Raw genomic sequence first — 24,373 nt, forward strand, 5'->3', positions numbered from 1 at the left:
CGGTGGTATGTCTGGTTCTCACTGAAGAACCGTCATCGTCCTGTGCTCTGAGATAGGACAATGTAGACATCCTGGCCAATTCTACATCTCTTTTCAGGAGTCTGGATGGGCACAAAGAGGTCTCTCCTCCTCAAAATAGAACTCTGCTGGGGCTCTTCTCACTCATGAGAGATGAACTGAGCTCCTTATGACTCTCAAAGTGTCACTGAATCCAAAGCCATACCTAAGCTTTTGTCTTATTCCATTTTTTGTTGCAATAATAAAATGCCTGATACTGGGTAATTCATAAAGAAAATAGATTTCTTTAACTCAAGTCCAGGAGCATGATGTCTACATCTGCTCAACTTCTAGAGAGGGCCTCATTCAGCTTCAATCCATGGTGGAAAGCAGGGGAGTAAGCAGGTACATGCAGAAGACAGAAAAGGTGGGGACATCCAATTCCCATGAGAAAAACATTAATCCATCCCTGAGAGCAAATCCCTCATGATCCCAATGCCTCCTATAGGCTCCACCACTTCTCAACACCATTACTCTGGGGACCAAGCCTCAGCATAAATTTTGGGGGGACAATCATATTCAAACCATAGCATTTTGGTTTTACATTTTCTAAGGGAAAATCATAATTCTTAAATTCATTTTATTTCCCCAGGAGCTCCACGAAACAAAAGAGTTGTGATTTTTGTTGATGATTTAAACATGCCCCGACTAGATCACTATGGCTCTCAGCCTCCAATTGAATTACTTCGGCAGTATCAAGATTTTGGTGGATTTTATGACAGAAACAAACTCTTTTGGAAAGATATACAGGTCACTTTCAGTTTTAAATTACTTGGTGTGTCCAAATTTAGATGGCAAGAAAAAACAGTATATTAGTTTGCTAGGCCTACTTTAACAAAATAACACAGAGTAGGTGGCTTCAACAACCTAATTTCTTATAAGTCTGACATCTAGAAATCCAAGATCAAGATGTCAACAGAATTCATTTTTCCTGAGATCTCCTTCCTTGACATCTTCTCCCCATGTCTGTACATGGGTATGTTAGTCTGTTTTCTGTTGGTAATTAGTTACACAATACTCTAGATGGTTAAGTAATAAATAGGTTTATTTTGGCTCATGGTTCTGACCCAAGGGCAAGAGGCTGTATCTGGTGATAGCCTTCTTGCTGTCAATCCTGGGTAAGTGCAAGACACCCCATGGTGAGACACAGGTATCACTTGTGTGTGTATGTTCTGGTCTCTCTCCCTGTTCCTATAAAATCAGTATTCAATAATGAGGGTTCCAACCTGATGACTTTATCTAACCCTAAGCATGTCCCAAAGGGTCTACTCTTCTTTTCTACCTCACAACGGGGATTAAACTTCAACATGAATTATGGAGAGGGCAAGCCACATTCAAACCATGGCAGTGAGCTTCCCTCTCTTATAAGAGCACCAGTCATATTGAATTAGAACTTACCCTAATTGCATCACTTTAGTTTAATTGCCTCTCTAAATACCCTGTCTCCAAGTGCAGTCACATTTTAATGTACTGGAAATTGGGACTTCAACATATTATTTCTGGGTAGAAGACATAATTTAGCCCATAACATATGGCTTCAATGTTTTTACATGTAACTCACTGCATTCAATCTATATTGAGTTCTTACCATGCCTGATTCAGGAGATAACTGGACAAGAGAGATAGTTCTTGCCTCTCACAGAGCTCAGCTTTGGAGAGTTGGCAGACACTTATAGTGCAAGGTGATGAGTGACAGAGAAAGGCCGGCATGGGAGCTAGGTTGAGGATGAGAGAAGCCTTCCCAAAGAAGGTGATCTGGGAGCAGGATTATAAAGGCAGAGAAAATCAGAGCAAAGAAAAGGAACATTTTACACAACAAAAGCAGGAGTATGAAATACTATGGTGGTATGAAATGTGAGCCCCAGAGCAGCAGGAAATGCAGACGTCACATCCCAGAGGGCTGTGGGCCCCTGAGGAACATGTGTTTATCCTCTAAGAAATGGGCTGCATTTGAAGATGTTCTAGAAAGATCTCCTTAGCTACCAGGGAGGGATGAGCTAAAGAGGAGGCAAGACCAAAGAAACTGCAACATCCAACAGAACAGAAAGGGTCAGAGACTCTTTTTGATTAAGTATGCAACCAGCAGGGTTTAGAAGGCTGATCAGCAGGACTGGTGAATCAGAGGTTGCAGGAAGCCCTGTTTCTGTTCTAGAAAGGGAGCATGTCTGGGATGAGTTACTTTTTCTCACGATAAAACACTGCACAGCACTGTTCTAAATGCTTTCCAATTACTAACTCATTTAACGCTCCCAGCAGCCCTATAAGATAAATAGTGTTGCTAGTCCAAAAGAAAGGAAGACCCAGCCCAAATTCCAGAATTTCCCTGTATGGCTCAAGTGGTAGAGTGCCTGCCTAGCAAGCCCAAGGCCCTGAGTTCAAACCCCAACACCACCAAAAGGAAAGTTCAAGGCCCTGAATTCAGAGTCAAACCACTGTATCACAAAAAAACTATTTAGGCTACTTTTTATAAATACTTCTCTAATCACGCCTTTCTTTTCAATTTTATGGTCATTATCTCAAGCCAAGCCAAGCCCTCTCACAGACATTGAAGCCAACACTATCCACATCTCATAAGGATATTGGGAGAGTTAAGCTGCCACATTGACTGGTCTCCACATACCTGCACCATGCTCCCCATGACCTTTTCAAATGCAGCTCTGATGCTGCCAACCCCTTGTTCAACTTTGAACAACTTACTGAACCATCCAAGACACTGATTTTTTTTTCTGTCCATGAAGGCAGGGTAATAATAGTAATCTCCTTGGGTGGTCATAAGGATTAAGTCGCTTGACGAAAATGTCATAAAAGGCTGGCTCATGGTAGGTCCTAAAAAAAAAAAAATGTAGGTTCTGAGTCCTGCCCTTGGGAAGGAAAGATCTCATCTCTCTTTCTCCATGCAGGACGTAACAATCGTATCGGCATGTGCACCTCCAGGAGGTGGCCGCAACCCTGTGACCCCCCGCTTCATCCGGCATTTCAGCATGCTTTGCCTCCCAATGCCCTCAGAGCATAGTCTAAAACAGATTTTTCAGGTGAGTGTGGATTTAAACTTAGACAAGAGGGAGAAAAGAAAACATATGTTCTAAGACTCCCTCAACCAAAGTCCCCATGTGTTTCTAGAGAGCCCAGCTATCCCTTTCTTGAACACAAAGCATTAACCATGTAGCTAGCAGGTGTTTGCATCATTACCTTCTATATTTGAGGGCTCAAAGATAGCTTTAGGAATGCATAAAGTATATTAAAACATGATCTCTTCCCTTAAGGAAATCTGTGTCATAGCCCTGCCCCTTTAGCACACTGTTCCTTTTTTTTTACATTTGAAAATTTATTCACTCATCAGTATGAAAAAAGTGAAAGAAACTTGATAGGCTGCTATAATTAGATGGGGAGCTATTGATAGGAGAGGGGATAATGGGATAACATTTATTTGAAATCAATTTTATAAGTATAGCACACTGTTCTTAGCAGATCTCATCCACTGCCCAGCCCTCACCTCTGTACACATCTCAAACTTTACCTCCAGGTCTGTGTCTACTTGCACCACTCAAAACTCCAGGGAGCTCCAGTTCAACACATCAAAAACAGAACTCATCGCCTCTCCTACCACCACTACAAACAAATAACCCATATTTCTACCACCTGTACTAATTTCCCTAAGGGGTCACTTTCTTGTTTTTTAAGCAGGAAAAATAATGGCACCTACCCTGTAAGGGCTCTACAGAAGCATTTGATAAATGTAAGATATTGTTTTGAACAGAATGATGAAAGAACATAAAGCAGTATGACTAGATCATGCCATAACAAATCAGCCAAGATCCTAGAGAGCACTTGATCTGAGTCCTAGAGGAAGACCCAAGGAGGAAGATGTCCCAGGGATAGAAGATGCTTTGGTGAGCACAATCACAGAAGCAGGAGGTAGGGCATGGGCATGCAGATAGAAGAAGACAGTTCTAGTGACTGGTCTGGAGAAGCTGACTGTGTCAGTAATTTCTCAGAGATGCGGAATTAAGTGAACCTCCACATTTAGCAACATTGGTGGGGAGCCCTCGTAGAGAAAAGAAAGGGCAGGATCAGCATGTACACAAACTTCAGTACGTGGAGGGGAGGTTTCTACTCACAATGACATAGCGTATATCCATAGGAAATTATTTTGAATAAATATGTAGTAGTTCCAATAAGTTGTTTAGGAGGTAGTGCCAAAGGGATATATAAAAACTTTTGGAGAGTGCTTTAAAATATGAAAGGATGGGAACTTATTGCCTATAATTAAGCACCAAGGCATAATAGGTGCTTAATAGACCAACACATGAAGCAATAACAGGGACCACCACAGCCATTAGAAGGATTTTAAATCCTTTTATAATCTTTATACTGTATTTATACTTTGAAGTTTGAAGTAAGTGATTCCCAGCCATGTTATCCAGACATACTTTTGTGATATAATGAGCATAATAACTTATGCCTGATTAAAAAAATACTGAATTTGCAAAATATTTCACTTCTTAATAAGGTAAGGTAAATTTAGGGTTATACCTACAAAAATTTCATGTTTAGTCACTCCACATTTCTTTTTTTTCCTTTTTCTTTTATTATTCATATGTGCATACAAGGCTTGGTTCATTTCTCCCCCCTGCCCCCACCCCCACTCCACATTTCTTGAGTGAGAAGGAAAAGGTGGAATCCAGGTTTCTGGGAAATAAATTATTCCCAACCCTCTGCCTCTTGTGGGATCATTGTATCATGAGAATGTGTCACTCGTGGGAACATCACCCAACAAGCAAATCACAGATGAAAACAGGCTGGGATGGAGCTGCTTCTTTCCACTGTGACTTTCAGACTTACAATTAAAACTCATACCACCTCATAGGTGGAAATGGAAATAAAATATGGCAAAATCGAGAAATTTGGAGGGGGCCACTGAATGGGACTGGATTCAGGTGGGGACACATATCCCCCAGACAGAATGTTTTGTCTATAAAATAAGAAAACATTTATAGAATAAAACGATAATAAAAGACCCATGGGTTGCAAGCTTTATGTTCAGTTACAACATATCTAAGCAAGACCCAAAAGTTCATAACCCACCTATCCTATCCTTTGTCATTCTGTGGAAGAGGAAGAACCTCAGGATAACCAAGAACTGAAAAGGAAAATCAGTAAGCTAAAGTAAATTTGCTGTTAGCAACATATATAGTAAATTGATTTATTTATACTGTATAGAAGAAGCCTATGAGTCTGAACAATTTATATACTATATACAAAACATTATATATAATGTGTGTAAGATTTAATCACCTCTTATTTTAAAGCAGTCAGTATTATGACTGTACTTTCTTTGATTACCTATTGCAAGTTAATCCCACAGTACATATATACAAAACCTATCACTAATGAGAAGTCATGGTTTGCACATGTTTAGAATACATATGTTATGGGTGACTTTTTCTTGAACCACAATTCATAACACCTACATGTTTATTTATTGGAAATTCACATACCAAAATATGCATCACCATACATTCTAAGGTTAAACTAAACAGCGTACAGCAAATTAAGCTGATGATGTCACTAAGTTAAGTGTAATTTCTAACTAGAAAGATATTGCAGCAGTAATTGAAAACCATGATCAGTTTCAAAAATATACATACTAATATCATCATACCAAAGCATCCTTCCCCAACTGTGAGAATTCTGGCTATTTTTCTGTGCATATTCTTAGTAAGAATTTTATGAAGTTGTCAAACATGTCACGTAAGCCAAACCTGTAAATAGACTGCCAAGATGTGGTTTTCAGTAACCTCTGTAATCACATGCTAATTTGGGGGGGTTTTTTTCAAGGGAGGCTTCTTGGGTTTTGTTATGCTTGTTTTTTAGATAGGGTCTCACTGTGTAGCCTAGGATCTCTTGATCCTCCTGTCTCAGCCTCCTGGGTGCTATACCCAGTGATACGAGTTTTAATTTATGAATATCAACTTAGTAGCTATTAATTAATTCATTAATTATTTACTGAGCACCTTTCGTATACTAGATGTCAGTGTATCACTATGAACAAAATGGATGCCATTCTGTTCTCATGGGGCTTCTACCATGGAGATAGATAATAATGAATGAGTTATATAAATATATATACAAGTTATATAGACATATACACTAATATATATGCTATTAACTATATTTATGTGACGGAGAATAGACAAACTGGAACCTTTTTCAAATTTATAATGTATACTTTGTGTATGCACATGTATGTGTATATACATGTCTTCATATAATATACACATAAATTCAAACTTTTCTGTTCTCCGTCACATCCTACATCGGGAATTTTTTCATCAACTTTGAAGATTGGGTTTGGGATGCTCCTACTCAAATTACTGGCCAGGTGGAAGATGTTAGGCTCACGTTAGGGACCTAGAAGTGGAGTACCTCAAAAACACAGTCCTCATAAGTTGTAAAAGCTAATATTCAGCAAGAAGTCCACCAAAAACAAATGCTTTTGTTATTCTAAAATATCTTGTATATGAGAACCAAATGTAAAGTCATAAAACTAACTCACATACATTCAGCAGAATGCTTTAACATGCATTCTGATGACTTCTCCCATCACTCATGGGATGGTGATGAGAATTTATTTATTTAAAAAATGAGAAGGATTTTCCTGAGCTACTGTTGGGAGGATATCTCATAAATAGGTGGTGAGTAATGTATGAGATCAGAGAGAGTAATGAAAGAACTCATTTTGGATGGGGAGTTCAGGGAAGATGATATGTAATCTAAAACATGAAGGATGAGAAAGCATCTGTCTAGCAGAAGCTATGAGGATATGTGGATATTGAGAGAGAGGAACAGTGACTATTCCTCCTGAGGAAGGAAGGAACATGGGATGTTAAGGCCAGCATGGCTGGGAAATAGTGAGCAATGGAGAGAGAGGGGAATTGTAAGAAGCCTGAAGAAGATGGACATCGGGAGCTGTGGTAGGATTTGCATGATTAAAGGGAACCAAGAAGGAAGACAAGACTGGAAGCAGAGAGGCCAATGAGCAAAGAAGGCAGGTGAATAAGAGGGAGGCAGAACAGGGTAGTGTAAAGGGAAACTAAATGGATTCAAGACTGATTGTGGGGGACATAGAACGGGAGATGTCAGCACAGACTTCCAAGCCCCTGATATGAATGGAGGAGGCTGGCCCATTAACTGAGATGGGTGTGAGTTGTTAATAGTTACAAGTCACACAAATATACATGAAAACAAAAAGCTATGGGACTGCTGATCATTCACCCTTAAAAAATCAGAGATGGCTTCTGTTCATTTCTAAATGAGTTTGTGTTTTCCTCAATAAGGATCCTCTTGACCCACACTGGGCAAAGGACTAAATTTCTTAAAGGCAGATTCATGGTGAATTCACAGGTTAGGTATGAATTTCACTCAGGCATCCAAATAATCACACAGACAGAAATGAGCCCATTCTTGAGAACATATTATTGAAATGAACAGAAGAGCTTTGACACTCAAGATGTCTTTGTGCTCAAATTTGACTTTGTAGTTATTCTTAGAAAAAGTATCAGATCAAAAGTATCTAAAAGACAAATATTTGGTTGAAAAAAATCTAACCTTCTCATGTTATATTTCTGTTTCTAGGCCATCTTAAATGGCTTCCTGACTGACTTCCCACCAGCTGTAAAGCAAACTGCATCAAACATTGTAGAAGCTTCAGTTGAGATTTATAACCGAATGAGTATTGATCTCCTGCCAACACCCGCCAAGTCCCATTATGTCTTTAACTTGAGGGATTTATCCAAATGTGTGCAAGGTAGTATATTGAACCCTCATTCTCTGACCTGCACCCTCCTTGCATTTCCCTTGGCCCCAAATCACCCAGTAGAATCATATGTACCCAGGTGTTTGTGACTCACCTGAAAATTCCATAGCATGTCCTGTTTAAGTCACCCTCTCTCTCCCCACACCAGGCTGAGCACCACAGCTTTTTCAAACTCCAAACTCCCTTCCCATTTCTCAATATTATGGTGACACATCTTTAACTGAAATAATAGAAGCAATAAGACCACAGATGCCTCATCTTTAATAGGTCAGAACTGAAAGAAAGCCTTTATGATATACAAATTAAGCCCTTCCCCTTATTTTGTGCATGAGGTCACTAATTTAGCTGCCCCATGATCTGCTTTGTCTCCTGACTTCTATCCAATGCTCTTTGTTCTATACCTCTCTTAATATTTTTTCTCAACAAAAATTCAAACAAACTAACTTATATGTAATATTTGCAAAGTTGCCTAAGTGAAAACTATCAAGCACTTGCATATAAAGTAATGTCTAGGGTCTCTGAAGTCCAGCTCCCTTTTCTGTCCTCATCAAAATCTAATTCATTATCTTTTATGGATTAACAAGGCTGAGAATGAAGTAGAAGATAGTGGCCCAAGGCAGGAGCTGAGACTTGGCTTTGAGAACTTGGACCACCCTACCATCTCATCTTTCACACTCAGTTCTCACCTCAAGTTCCTAAGCTTTTCAACTCCCATTCTCATGGCTCTTTGACTGTGTTTTCTTTTTTCTCCTCCTTCAAAGAGAGAGAGAGTCTGGAGACTCTCAAAGTTAGCACACCATCCTTGCAATAGGATGACACAATGACTTGTTTTCCTCTTTCACCACCACTGAAATCTTACACTCCTATATTACCAGGATAGTCCTAGGACTCATGAACTCATTTTTCATAGAAACATTACAGTATGGCCGTGTTTCTTTAGTGAACTTCTTCAGATTCACTTCCTGGTCCTCAGACATTGTCTAATCTAGTCATTTATTTGTTTTTTATCCTTTCCCACTACTTTTCTATTCCTATTTTTTAGAATAATTTCTGAGCTTCAAAATTGAGGATTGATTTTATCCCTAACAATGATTCCAGGAAATTCTAATTTTTGATATCTTTCACCTTGCTCCCACATTTCATCAAAATATTCTAGAAATTTCCTTATTCCTACAAATATTAACTGAAAATAATTAAAATTTAAGTACCTCAAGAAACATGTATCACAAATACCACAAATGTGATTTTTTTTTTAAATGTATCATTATTATGTGTAAAAATGCACTCATATTGCAAGGCAGCATAGGACAGTATCTACCATGTTGTATGGTGTGGTGTTTTATGTACCTGTATACCTGGTAGATATACTCCATGCCCTGTCTGCATGGTAGGAGGTGACCCAGGTGAGGGGTCCTTGTGCAAAAGGAACATTTCTAGGCACTGCTAATTATCATTGTTTTCACTGTAACTTGAAAGTATTAAAACAGTGTTGGCAGTAACAATTGATATTAATACAAAAAAAAAGTGCTCAGAATAATTTGAGCAGCATCCAGAAGAGAAAGGGGCATTTGGTGAGGACTGAACACAGGAAGAATAAGACAGGGAATTGAGTGTTTAGATAATAGTATAAAGCATCAGAAGGACAAAAGTTGTGAGATAAGTATAATACTAATTATTATACAAATAAATGTATAATATATATATGTTTTTAAAGAAATGTAACATTTCTCATTTAATATATTGCAACCCATGTGAGAATGAAAAGAGCATTGCTTATTCTGTAATGCTTGACCACTTCACATGTTCAGTTAAAGAAATATGACAAAACAAACAAAAAATGTTTTTATCACATATTGCTTTTTGTCACATAATGTTTTTGTCCTAGTTTTGCTTTCAAAAAATGAGGATACCATTATTACCTTCATATATATGCTGGAAAACATTCACTTCTGGCAATGTGGAGATAAACATGGACCTAATGATTTCCTAGTTAATTAAATTATTACTGGGTATTCCACAAATGTAGAATTTTCCTTTTTTCTCTCAAAAAACAGGTATCCTTCAGTGTGATCCAGGAACAATAAGAGAAGAAATTCAGATATTTAGACTCTTTTGCCATGAGTGTCAAAGAGTCTTCCATGATCGTTTGATTAATAATGAAGATAAGCACTACTTCCATGTTATTTTGACAGAAATGGCCAGTAAATATAAATTTTTTCAATATCTAAAATGATTTGTATTTTTTCATTAGCATATATTAGTTGTACAGGGAGAGTTCATTGTGTCATTTACATATGTGCTTACAATATATCTTAATTAAATTCATCCCTCCCATCGTTCCCCCCAATCCTCTCTCCCCCATTTTTAGAACAATTTCAATAAGTTGCATTGATTGCATATATAAAGTACATCAACTATCTTTATTTAGCTGTTCTTTAAAAAAACAGAAAAGTAATTTGCTTTCTATAAATGGAAATGAAAATTAGTTCATGAATTTTAGGTATTCATGAGTAATTTACTTTCTTTGGTAGATCAAATATATTAAATATTGTGAAAATTATTTTGCTGAAATTCAGGAAGGCTTAGTATCTTTAATTCAATGTCAAATTTTAAGTAAAAAAAAGAAAAGAGGAGAAACAGCATTTTGTCTAATAGGAAACCCAGATAATTCTAGTGTACTTATTTATTAAATAACTATCTAATATTTACTATATAACAAAAGTTTTAAATGCTTGTTAAATGTTCTTAATCTTAAATCTGGGAAATTATCAACCAAACTAAGGTGTCATGGTGTTAATGCAGCTTTCTCTCAATTTTCACTTATAGCAATTAAGACTTCCAAATATAGTAACAACCAATATTATTCTGTACATCCTATCATTAAAGTACTATATAAGCTTATTATTATATTAAATACTATTTTTTTATTTTTAACAGACAAACACTTTGGAATTGCAATTGACCTGGAATATTTTTTTAAAAAGCCTATCATATTTGGAGATTTCATTAAGGCAAGTATGTTGACTACATTTGATGATTATAAGGCATTTACTGTTTTCTAATCCAGGTTCATCTTCTACAAGATCTTTACATTTGTGAAGATGAAGTCCACCTACAGTCCATTTTTGTAAACAAAGTTTTATCAGAACCCAGCCATACCCACTTATTTGTGTGTTCTTGTACTGCTTTTGCAGTACAAGAACAGAGTGCAATAGAAGAGACAAAGATTGGGTAACCTGCAAAACCTAAAATATTTACTATCTGGTGCTTTAAAGAAAGTTTGTTGACCCCTAATGTAGTGACATTCATTTTGGTAATCATTTGGATCAGGGAGCCATCAGATACCTGGAATCCCATACTGTATTCTTTGTAGTTATTCAGTGCTTGCTCAAATAATCAGTGATTGAAGCTTATTGGTTAACAGAATTGCTCTCTTCATTTCAAGGTAACTCTAATTAGTAGCAAGTTTTTCTTATATTTAATTTCCTTTACATTCATTATAAGTCTGTCCTTCAAATCATATCTACACATGGGCCTTATTTTATGTTCTGGATCCATCTAACTACCTCACCTACATAACAAACTGCCATCTTGTTTTACCAAGTTAACTCTTGTTCTGGGAACACATTCTCCTTGTCTCCAACAGAACAGGGGCCATATCTGTTCTATGTAAGCCCCCAGCTTTCTTCCCAGAGCTAGGTGCCTAGTAGGCTCCCAACCAATGCAGGGTCAGTGATCAATTAACGCATCTTTGTATCAGATGTATGAAGGAGCTCACACTCTGGGAACCCCTTCCAGATAAGTATTACCACCTGACAGAAGAAAAGATAAACAATAATGTGTGAGATATATCTATTTAAATTTATCATTAAAAATTAAATCCAAGGTTTGTTTTCAAAGATTCTGTTTCCTGTGTATTTTTGGTGATAATCAAATGGGAAAACTAAATCAAAGGAAAAGAGCTTGACATTTTTTACATTGCCTGGATATATTTCAGTCAAAGTGAAAGTACCCCAGGGCAGTTGCTATAGCAGAAAAAAAGACTTCTTCAATAGCTTCAAACAGGAACTCAGTTCCCTTTAGTTAACACCTGATTTTTATCCTCAGCAACTTATTTAACTACCCCACCTACATAACAAACTGCCATCTTGTTTTACCAAGTTGGCAAACTTGGTTGCTGCGAAAAAACCACATATCATTCGGGCATGATTGTTTGCAACAATAATAATCTGCCATGCATGTTTTCAAACAGTTAGCTTTTCTAATGTCAATAGCCAAAAGCAAAAGTATGAAATCAGAGTGTAAGATTGTGAGAAAAATTAAAATCCTATTCTAAATCCCTGTATGAATTTTGTTACACACAAAGATGATTGAAATTGCAATTGTACCTCTTGAAGAAGTTAAATGAAATAGGTTTCCCAGATTGTGCATGTTTGTAACATATTTATATGTTATAACTGATCTCAACTTCATTCTTCTCCCATAAATCATCATATAGTTTGGAGCAGATAAGTCTGATCGGGTTTATGAGGATTTGCCCAATACAGAGAAAATTGCAAATGTTCTACAGGACTATCTTGATGATTATAACCTCATAAATCCTAAAGAAGTAAAGTTGGTGTTCTTCCAGGATGCCATAGAACATGTCTCAAGGTATAGTGCTATAAGGTCCCTAGTAGTTATGCAATGATTTTATTTCTTTTGCATTAAAAAGTAAAAATTAAGTGGTAAATAGGTTGCTAGGTGAACTAAAACTTTTAGCAGCTCTCAATGTAATCTAAAATGTATTTTAAATATAAATGCCATGAACTTTCTGTCGAATCTCAGGGATTATTATTTTTTCTAAATGCCACTATTGTTTTTATAGATCCTGTCTTATTACAAAAAAGAATCTGAAGTGATTTATAGAGATACAGGTACAGTGTAATAAGGCAAATTACATTCATATATAAAGGGGGGATTCAAGACTATAGCAGAACAAGTTGAACCCAATCATAAATTTCATCTGCTGATGAATCTGATTCCTACCTACTGCAGGCACCCTTTGAGGAATGTTCCTGACACATTCAACATGAATATCTACAGTTCTTGAAACACACACCACTATGATGTAACTTGTGTCCGTTTGGACAATTCTGAGTGTTAAAATGATGTTTCCAAGATGACCTAATATCTGCTTCCTGTGACTTCTATTATCACTTCCATCCTGTGGAAGTCAATGTGCACATAAAACCATGATATGGAGCATCTCACTTAACCATCACAACACCTCTGTTGGCTCAGTATCATATTCTCTTTGCAAATAAGGCTTAGAGAGTGTTCCAGTAGTCTTTTTAGCCACTTCAGCACTTAGCGGCTTCATTTATCACTCTTTGTCATGGCTCCCAGTAGTTCTGTCTTGCAGTTGGGATCTTGGGGTCTTGCTTGCAGTTGCACTCAGACAGCACCTGGAGCCTCTCTGCCTCCATGTAATCTCCACATGGATCTCCATGGCAAGATCAGGGTGTCTGGGCTTCCTACATGGTGACCCAGAACTCCAAAGCAAGTACTTCAATACAGAAATCCAGAAAGAAGTCAAACTGTCCCTTTTTTTAAGATTTCAAACTTCTTTATGTTTATAGCATGTAAAATATGAAGCATATAGTTTATTCTAAAGTATGGAATTGATGTGTATGTTAGGAAGCAAAATAAATGAATGTGACTAAACTCACCAAATTAAATAAAGAACTGAATGCTGCCAAAATTGAAAGTTTTCCTTGATCAACCTCATTTTCCCTCTTCCTTAATATTGACAATCATTCTTCTGCATTTTATTTTTCCCTTGCTTTCAATTTTTAGAATACATTTATACCCCTAAATTATATTTCAATAAATCTAATTTTATTTTTGAATATTTTATATGAAATGACATAAACTATAGCTTCTATTTTGCTTGTGTTTTTTTTTAAGAATCATTGTCTTTCTGGGGTTTTTTTTTTTATTGTTGCTCTGGGTAGGGGTATATTGTGGCAGTTACAAAAGTTCTTACGATATATCAAATATATCATACTTGAATTCACCTCCTACATTATTCTCCTTTATCCCCTCCTCATTCCCAGAATAGTTTCAACAGGTATCATTTTTCCGATTATATATGTGTGTTCACAGTATTTGCACCATATTCACCCTTCTACGCCCTTTCTCCACCTCCCCCACACTCTCACTAGTACCAAGCTCCCTAGGCAGCTTTTCTAATGTCAATAGCCTTCTGTCCTCTGATTTTGTAAAAGAAAATAAAAATGACATTTTTGTTTGTTTAAGATAGCTACACAGGATATTTTGTATAAAAATATTTGCATATAAAAATATGCAACATTAAAATATAAATATAGATACAAATTTCTTGTTCAAATTTACACTCTCAACAGCAGTACCTATGATTTCATGTTTCATATCCTTCCTAACACTTTTTATAGTCAGGCCAAATGTCCCTTTTTACTTAACCTTAGAAGTCATATGGCATCAATTATATCATATGCTTTTAGTCAAAGCAGTAATACAGACACATCCAGGCTCATGAGAAGAGAACAGACTCTATTTTGGTTTTTCTTCTATTAGCATATATTAATGTACAAAGGGGTTTCATTGTGATATTTCTATATATGCATATAATGTACTTTTTGATGAGATCAAAGAGCAATGGGAACAGAAACATTGCACTCATTTTTTGGACAATGTAATGTGCTACAGAGAGACTAGGTAAATTTTCCAAATTCCTAAAGCTAGTGAATGACTGACTGGGAAATCACATTTGGTGCTTTGGTTCTAACTCCACTGTAGGTCTCCCCACCCAAAGTGACCCCACACTTTTTCATAACAGCCCCCAAAAGTTGGAAAATTATTTCCCTCATTCTCTGGCTTCATCCTCTGCAGGCAAAATTTGCCTGGATCTTTCATGTTGCTTTCAACATTCTGAGTGCTTTATAATTTTCCAATGTTCACTTAAAAGGTGGCACCCAGACTTGATATCATATTCTGTGGAATAAGCATTGTAAAATATGAGTGAGAATAGGATTTCCCATGACCTACTACTGCTGCAAGATTTTAATGGCATTGTTTTCTTCCCATGTCAACTATGTTTTAGTATTGGTCTTTGTTGAAACTGACAAACCCCCAGGATTTTTTTTCACATAATCCATAAGCAAATAAAGTTTTCTGCCTATCCTACATTTCTGCTCTTTAATTAACTCTAATTTAAAAACTTGTGTTTGCCACAGCTTATATTATAACATACGATATTTGTCACTGAGTTGTCAAGATACCAGTTGCTTCCCATCTGTCCCCTGCCAAAATACCCACACACTATCCCCTAACAACTTTTATTTCTATAACTCAGGCAAGATCTAAGCCTGCAAAAAGAAAAAAGTAACAATGGCAGCACTCTCTGGTCTGAGAGACATCCTGGAGATTAGATAGAAGATAGATTTTTTATTATGTATTTATAATATTTTTTACATTCGTAATTAAAAGGTATTTATAGAATGGTGAGGATTTGGTTTTCAGACATCCAAAGGATTGTCATTTAAATAACGATGTAGCCATGTTGTCTTTTTCTCTAGAGAGGCTCAGCAGATAGGAATCATAGAAAGCATAGCTCTACTTATTATAGAGCTTTCTGAGACACCTACTGCTGTTTATCAGTGGAAAGGGCTTCATTATGAATATAAGTTTTGGAGTAACTACTTAAATATCCAATAATTTAGCACAGATAGTATTTCCACTTCTTGGTAATATTTTAGTTTTTTTGATTTTTAGCACAAAATTAACAGGTCAAAGTCTCCCAACTGAAGGAAAAAAATTATTTCAGAGCCTTGTTTTCCAAGAAGGAAAATGTATCAGGCATTTTCTTTCTATCACATGCCCTCAAAGTTGTCACCACACTCCAAGAATGATAGAATGGATCTCTTTATTAAAATAGGAGCCACTAATTAGGGGAGTCATATCTTTCCTACTACATTACATAGAATGTAGCTTGTCTACTACATTTAAGCATTGTTACTGGAGGAGCGGGTAGGGAGTTTACTATTTATTTATGTGTTAATTGCCAGAAAAAATAACATCAGAAGCAAGACAGACCAGTCATTTGTTTCCAAAAAATCTCATAAAATAATCAAACTACTGTGAGTAATAATGTTCATGAAACAAAGAAAACATGACACTTAAAGTGTAACATTTTTAGAATATTCAATATTTCATTCCCTGTAGAGCACTTGTGCACTTTGGAAAAAATAATAGGAAACTATATATCCATTCAGCCCTCAGTTTATACTCACAATAGTAGCTAAAGAGAAACAAGCCCAGATGATCTGTTGTGTCTTCCATTAGCTGTGCATTATGATAGAGACATAGCAATGAAAATGGTGCCTGGGTTTCCTTGTTTACGGAAGAAGTTGGCAAAAGGTTCTGGGGGAAGGAGTCAACAAACCCTTTTGTAAAGGGTCAGATAGGAAATATTTTAGCCAGGTGCAGTGGCTCACATCTGTAATCCCAGCTACATAGAAGGCATAGGTAGGTGGATCATGGTCCCAGGCATAAATAAATAAATAAATAAATAAGGTCCTAACTGAAAAATAAAGAAGACAAAAGGGCTGGGATGTGTGGCTCAAGTGGCAGAGTGCCTGCCTAGTAACAAGAGGCCCTGAGTTCAAACTCCAGTACCACCAAAAAAAAAAAAAATTTAGGCTCTATGGGCCATACAGTCTCTGTTGCAGCTATTCAGTTCTACCACTGCAATGTATAAGAAGATGCAAACAATGATGAATAAGCTTGGCTATGTTTCAATAAAACTTTATTTGTAGACATTAATATTTGAATTTTATATTATTTTCACAAATCATGAAATATTACTCTTCTTTTTATTTTTTAAAAACACTTTAAAAATTTGAAAACCATTCTTAATTCATACGCATTAAAACACATACCCACACAGCAATACACACATATGTACAGTTTGGGGGCAGGATTTAACCCACAGGTCATAATTTGGTGATCCCTGTTCTCAACAGAGCAGTGTTTTCAAGACTTTCAAGGTATGGAAAGAGCAGACCTGCCTCAGAAGGCAACAAATCTGAACATTTGATGGTTACTTCAGAAGATTCTACATAATAGCTCAGAATCTGGGCTTTGTCCTGGAGGAACACTTTTTAAATAGGTCCCTGTAGACTGCCTGTTTTGTGGTTTATGTCCTGCCACCAAAATAACAGAACATTATGTTTAATCAGTGTTGTTTATTTCATAGATTTTTGGTCATTGAGTGTAGATAATTTATGAAACATCTACTATGTGGTCTACATTGCTTTCACAGAGAATTGGTCAGCCCCTCCCACCCCCTCCTCATGATGGAGCTTACATGTGGAAAAAAGTTAGCAATGGTCTCCTCTCATGGGTTACAGTAGCCATCTTGTATGTTCATAATTTTTAAAATAAAGCTACTGTAATTCCAATTTTCTCTAATTATCATCTTCTTGAATAAAAGTAGATAAGTAGATAATCTTTGTAAAAAAATTAATTTAATTAATAAGTAAATTAATTAAGTCTGCTTTTACATTTCTCCCATGATTTCTAGTTTCTGCTGACCCAATCTAAAGTTTTAGACACTAATGATATTTTTCTGAAAAGAAATTATTTTTCCATTTCTATCTTCTGTTGAAGAAAAATTTACCATTCTCTTTTTTATCGTGTGAATGACAGTGTATAGACTCGAGTCTCATACAAACTGGTCATTTTATATCAGCCTCCCCGCTTCTCCCTTCTTGGATTTTTAAATCTCACTAATACTTCTGTAACACCCTCCAGGACTCATTTAGGAAGGCCACCACATGATATCATTCCCTTTCTAACCACTGTCTTGTGAAACGTCATCTTGTAGATTAGATGCCTGTGGCCACCATTATTGGTGCCTTTGGGAGTAATGTGTTATTTCTGCTTTAGATGCTCATAAGACTTTCCAGTTACATCTAAAATGTAGATCTCTCTGATATGTTTATATTAGAGAGACTTCTACTATTTTTAATATTACATAGCGCCTGCAAAATACTTAGTGTTTAGCTTCTCCTTTGGGTCTGTGGGCTCAGCTCCAGGGTTTCTCCTACCATTTGCCATTGTTGTGTCTAGTCTACTTCCTCTTGTCTCTCCTCCTGTAATCACTATTACGGGCCCCCTGGAATCCCATTTGTTCCCTTAGATTTGTCTTCTTTCTCTTCCATTTTCTCTCTCATCACTTTGATACCAATTTGTTTTTTCCCTGGGTTCTGAGTGTATTCCTTCAGCTTGTCCTCTACTTCACTTATTAATTTCCTGCGGTATCCTATTAGTGAGACTCATCTTCCACAGAGGTTTTTAGTTTGGCCGTCAGATATTCCATCACTCTCCAATTTTTCATAAACTCAGATTGTTTTTCCTGCTTCACTCTGAATGCCTAATCTGCTTTCGGGCTTACAGTGCTTTGTTAAATTCTCATTAATGTGAATCAAAAATTTTCTGAAGTTTTGTTGGTATCTAGCAGTGATTGTTCCCATTGACCTCTCCTTCTGAGCTACAGTGCCTTTTCCTTGGTCCAGTCAATTTTCTGCTTGCTCATCCTTATAACCGGGGACCTTGCCAATGCAGTGGTTAACATAAATTGTGACCTAAATCAGGCAGGTTCCCTGACAAAATCCTTTACATTTGGACAAAGGAAGCAGAAATTTTGTTTTATTTTAAATGTACACATCTAAGGCAGAGAGCCACCAGCCTATGGGGAGAAGTTCACCCAATGTGGGATTGAGGTAGCCTGTTCTTTTTCATAGTGTAGCCTTCTGCTCTTCTTGCCACCAGCCTTCTTCTCTGGGGCAGGCGCTCTGAGCAGAAGCCACGTCTGTAAACTTGAATCTTTCTCTGTTTTGCTTCTTACAGGATCGCCCGGATGATACGTCAGGAAAGAGGCAATGCCCTGCTGGTTGGAGTAGGAGGCACAGGAAAGCAGTCTCTCACAAGACTGGCAGCTCATATATGTGGCTACAAATGTTTGCAGATCGAGCTTAGCCGGGGGTATAATTACGATACTTTTCATGAAGACCTGAGGAAGTTGTACAAAATGGCTGGTGTAGATGACAAAAATATGGTCTTCCTTTTCACCGACACCCAGGTACATATTTAAACAGCCCATGTGTAACGGGAAATGTATGATGTTATAATCTAATGTGTGCTTTGAACAGTTTATCAGATGAAGTTCAGAAATTGTTGCCTCTGATAACAGATTTCCTGTACCTTGTAAAAGACTTTTATAGTACATTTTTATTTATTTTACCAAGTTTTCCCCTTTACATTCTAAGTAATTATGATCAAAGGTTAAAGAGAAATTTTTCAACTATTCTTTGAGAGAGAGGGTAAAGATAGCAGAAGGTAATAAATTCTTTTTTTTAGAAGTACAAGTAAAATCAGTTAAGGAAATATGTTTTACCCAGCAAAAGGAAAAAATAAAGGCTATGTTCCAGGCCAAATTAACTCTAAAAGTAAAGTTGCAGCCAATTTAACTGATCTGAATTCAATAACAAAAGATTTTCAACTTTGATTACACTTGTATATTTTAACTTTAGGAAAAGTAGCCTTTCTAGAAATGAGCCAGAGAATAAAAAATGACAGATTTGTTGCATAAATATTTCAAACTTCCTTTTAATTTTTAAAACATTTTGTAAGCAGAATTAACGACAAACACAAAATGGGAAAACATCTTTAATATCTATAAAGGCAATGACTTTGTATCTCATTGGTACTGGATTGTTGACCTGAGTTCATGTCCTAGCAAAGCTGATGATTGAAGACACCGGACCAGGAGTTAATAAAGCAAGTGCAAAGTTTATTGAAAAGATAGCAAAGCTCCTGCGTGGACAGGAGGGGCTTTGGAAAGCTAAAGCCTTAGTATAGCTGAAAAGTCTAGGATGCTAACTGGCTTGGATCCGATTATTCTACCTTAAAACTATATTTGTGATTGGTTGGCACTGAGACAGCTTCTTAAACTCAACCACCTGTCTGTCCCTCTCCTTATCGAATTGAGCATTTTAAGAAGATCTGCACCTCTCATCCTGGCCTTGAAAGTCTGCCCAGCTCTTCCTGGCCTTGGGGCCCACTGCCTACATTGTGCAGTTGCATTTTGTTTTTTTGATAAGGGGTTTGTTATTATTCTGAGAAGCCTGTTGTTTCTCATGTCTCTTTAGATGTCTGCTTTTAAAATGTCTCTCTCATCTAAAATGGAGTCACCTCTGTCATTGCTTCCCTTACATTAGTATAAAAGTATTTATTACAAATGCAAAAGAGAAAGACAAGCACACCTATAAAAGAAATACAAAAGAATAAGAACTTCCTTGCAAAGAAATGTCCAGCCTCACCAATAAGCAAGTAAACTTAAATAAATAAAAATGCTAGTGGTTTGGCCTTAAAATTGACAAAAGTTAAAAAATCATAATATGCAGTGCTAGCAAAGGTGTGAGGAAATCAGCCTGCTCCTTCCTCACAGGGACATTGTCAATTAGCAACATCTTCCTGGAAAATAATTAGCAATAAGTAATTAAACCCCTGAAATTTCTTTTAGATATACTCAGAGCTGCATACAAAGTTGAATGTAAAATATTGTAATATTTTAAATAATAACTTGAAAGAGTCTTAATGTACCATGAGAGAGCCATCATAAGTAAATTCTGGTATAATCACATAATAAAGCACCATGTAGAAATTAAAGATTATATTATAGAAAAATGCACATTAGTATAAAAAATATTATGATATGTTGTTACATCACATTATATGAGCAAAACAGCTACTCTGTAGGCTCTTCAGTTTAATGTTTATCCAAATGTAATGTTCAACTAGAAAACAACTGAGTCATAGACTTGAGTGATTTTTGCTTTCTTAGTTTTGCTTATCTATAGTTTCTAATCATTCTAAAATTAATATATTGCATACTGAATTTTAATATTGCTTTTAAAAAAAATTCATGCAAGTTACATAAAAGGCTCCAAGTATTAAAGCCCCAAAGATAAAGTCATATTGTCTTTGTCCACTTTAAACAAACAAAAAGCTATGGCACTCTGTTGAAAATCTCAGTCAGTCTCAAATGTGCTAGTCATGAGGAGCAAGCATAACCATAAATTGCATGTGTATACATATGCACATGTGTAAAACTACACATTTTCACATAATTGTGAGAAGAAATTGAGAGAAATGAGATATTAGAAATAGAGTTTAATTTATTATTACCAGAAAATACAAAGTAAAAATAAAGTATAGTGAATATGAAGAATATAATTTCTAAACTGAAAGTAATAGTTGCATAGTATAATTTATACTTAATGAAAAATCAAATATTTTTAATACTAGTGAAAATCTACAAAAATTGGTCATATGTAAGGTCTACATAAACTTTCATTAAACTTTTAAAAAAGCCATAAACTACACTGATAACACTCTTTGCCCATGCTTTAATCAAAGGAGAAATTAATGATGTAACTTGGAATTCTGAAGTATTCATATAATGGCCAAAAAAATCAGCCAGGTACCAGTGGCTCATGCCTGTGATCCTAGTTATTTGGGAAGCTGCAATGGAGAGATCTGCAGTTCTAGGCCAGCTAGGCAAATAGTAAATGAGTCCCTTTCTCAACCAATAGCTGGGTGTGGTGTGTGTGCCTGTCATCCCAAACGACTTGGAAGGCTGAGATCAGGACAGTCATGGTTCCAGGCCAGCCCAGGCCAAAAAGTTTGTGAGATCCCATCTCAAAAGAAAAAAAAGGTGGGTGTGGTAGTACGTGCCTGTTATCCCAGCAAAGCAGGAACCTTAAAATAAGAGAACTGTGGTCCAGGTCAGCCTGGGTAAAAAGTGAGAGCTTATATCCAAAATGTGGCTCAAGAAGTAGGGTTCCTGCCTCCCAAGCGTGAAGCCCTGAGTTCAAACCCCAGTACTGCCATGAAAAAAAAGTTTTTTAAGTTTAGAGAACAACCAACTTAATATAAATAAAACTAGATTTGAATCAAAAGTTGTAAACAACAAAAAATAATTTACTTAAAATTTGAGAAAAAAATCACAAGGAACCATCAAAACAAATGAGGAAACAATAAAAGCAGAAATAATGAAAATTGAGGCAAAGAGAACTAGTGTTTGTTTTTAGGGAAAATTATCAGGCATAATTACTACCAAATTTATTTGAGAAAAGACAAAAAGTTACAAATGAAAAAATAAGATAGCAGACACCTTGTCAAGGACTCCAACTTCTATATAATTAAAATGCTAACAGAAACAAAAATATTAAATGATAAAATTATTTTAACACTTGCATCAACTATGGGGTAAGAGGTTAGTTTCATAATGTACAAATTATCCCTGCAAATTTAGAAGAAAATTCCAATATGTAAATAGTTGCAAAGTGTGAACAGACTTTTTAATGGAAAGAAATAAATGAGAGATAACATTTTCCCTTGTTAAAAAGCAAAGACATGCAAATTAAATTCTCCCAAAGGAAACATTTATACTCCCCAAATTAACAAAACAAATGTCATACTTAAATTAAATGATAAATAGTAAAATCCATACATTTTAATTGCTAATCTCACTCCTGGGAATTTAGTCCAAGAAAATTATCCAATCTGGGAAAAAAAGATGTGTTTATAATGTAAACAAGACTGCAAATCATCTACATTAATGATAATGTATGGCCAGCCATGTCTATGGTGCATCATGCACCCATGTTTGTGGTTACAAATATGAAGTACTATACAGAAGTGTGGAGTAGCCCAAAGGGGCAGAATACAAAACATTTGCACGTATGACTTGGACCAGGGGAGAGAAAAAGCCCTTTTAAAAGGCAAATAAAAATCAATATAGTTGCTATGTTAGAAGTTAGGAAACCATCTAATTTTTAATATCTCTCTTAAAGATGAAATTAACACATGTGAATTTTAGAATAAATATTTGCTTTATAATTCACATATAACTGTAAAATAATTGAGTTATAATGGTCACTCTGCTTTCTTCTATAGATCGTAGTAGAAGAGTTCCTAGAAGATATAAATAACATCCTGAATTCGGGTGAAGTGCCTAATTTATTTGAAAAGGATGAACTGGAGCAGGTTTTAGCAGCCACCAGACCAAAAGCAAAAGAAGTTGGAATTTCTGAAGGGAACAGAGATGAGGTAGCACATGCCAGAATAGTTACATGGCCTTCTAAACAAAAAGTTACCTTAGCCTTTTACTCAGCAATTCACAGATCCTCTTAAGGGTTCCATGGATAGACTTTTTTCTCAATATACTTAGTTATTTTTTGTAATTCTGTACTTTATTTTCTATGTTTAAAATGTTGGTTCATCAGACTTCCAGTAATAGCCATGGAAGTAGAAATCTGAAACCCTGCTGCCCCCATGGAGGTCATAGCCTTGTCCAAGCTAGCCAGCTTCCCTTATTCTTAGTTTATTTCAAACAATCACAGAGTCTTGCCTGAGGAAGGCTAGTACTTCCTCTCCCCCAGCCCCCAAAACTGGGGCTTGAACACCAGGCCTTGCACTCATCAGGCAAGTGCCCTACCATTTGAGCCACAACCCCAGCCCCTTTGGTTTTAGTTTATTTTTCAGGTAGGATCTCACACTTTTGACTAAGCCAGCCTTGAACCACAATCCTCGTACTTCTGCCTCCTAAGTATCTGGGCTTGCAGGCTGTGACGCCACTACAAATGAGTCTAGTATTTTGGATCTCCTTTCCTATCAGCAAAGTTACACACAGTGAAAGTAGAAATGTATCTTCTCTCACTCATCCAGGACCAGTGTAGCTGCCGTCTACTTCTGTTCTCCAACACCATGATTCCATACATCTATCCTAAGTTTGTCCCTTCTTTCTGCACCTTCTTCAACTTTTTGACTCTTCTTTCTTATATGTTTTCTGTGTCCCTTTGTGAGAATTTCCTCTACTGCTAGGTCAGGGATTATAAATACAGACAGCAAGTCTACTTTAGCTAATGTAAACCCAAAGGGATTTATCAGAGGGATACAGACTCATCAGGATATCAGACTTAACTCCGAGGAATGACTATAAAACAAACACTGGGCAAGTGGGGACATGTCTCAAGTGGAAGAGTACTTTCCTAGCTAAGCATGAGGCCCTTCCTGGCTCAATCCTTAGTACTGCCAAAATGCACACTGTGGAAGTTAACGGTCAAGAGAGCTTGGCAGCCTCTCCCACAACTATACCTGCTGGACCAGGAAGCCGCTAACTAGTCAGCACGCCTCTTCTGCAGCCGCCAGCTCCAAAGCCATGTGTCCTCCTCATGTCAGGAAGCAGGTAAAATAAGGAACCACATCCAAATACAAAATTCCAAGGGCATTACACTTCTGCCAGGGCCTATGCCTGCACTCTGCCTCCTCTCCTACTTGACTTCTGTCCCAAAGCAAAGCCCGCTGAGTATCTCTCCTTTTTCAAGAGGTCTCCTCATATATACTAATAAG

General features: G+C 36.6%; 1 protein-coding gene across 1 annotated transcript in view; it reads left to right on the forward strand.

The window, feature by feature from the left end:
• The window catches only part of Dnah6 (dynein axonemal heavy chain 6), a 260,955-nt gene that overhangs the window by 153,823 nt on the left and 82,759 nt on the right, over positions 1 to 24,373 (forward strand). The window contains exons 40-47 of the mRNA XM_074050092.1: positions 650 to 807; positions 2,958 to 3,089; positions 7,693 to 7,864; positions 9,928 to 10,074; positions 10,811 to 10,884; positions 12,372 to 12,526; positions 18,806 to 19,037; positions 22,919 to 23,071. Of these exons, the coding sequence (XP_073906193.1) occupies positions 650 to 807; positions 2,958 to 3,089; positions 7,693 to 7,864; positions 9,928 to 10,074; positions 10,811 to 10,884; positions 12,372 to 12,526; positions 18,806 to 19,037; positions 22,919 to 23,071 (1,223 nt within the window). The remainder of the gene's footprint in view (positions 1 to 649; positions 808 to 2,957; positions 3,090 to 7,692; positions 7,865 to 9,927; positions 10,075 to 10,810; positions 10,885 to 12,371; positions 12,527 to 18,805; positions 19,038 to 22,918; positions 23,072 to 24,373) is intronic.

The sequence above is a fragment of the Castor canadensis genome, chromosome 12 (genome assembly GCF_047511655.1).
Source record: "Castor canadensis chromosome 12, mCasCan1.hap1v2, whole genome shotgun sequence".
In the NCBI taxonomy this organism is placed as follows: domain Eukaryota; kingdom Metazoa; phylum Chordata; class Mammalia; order Rodentia; family Castoridae; genus Castor; species Castor canadensis.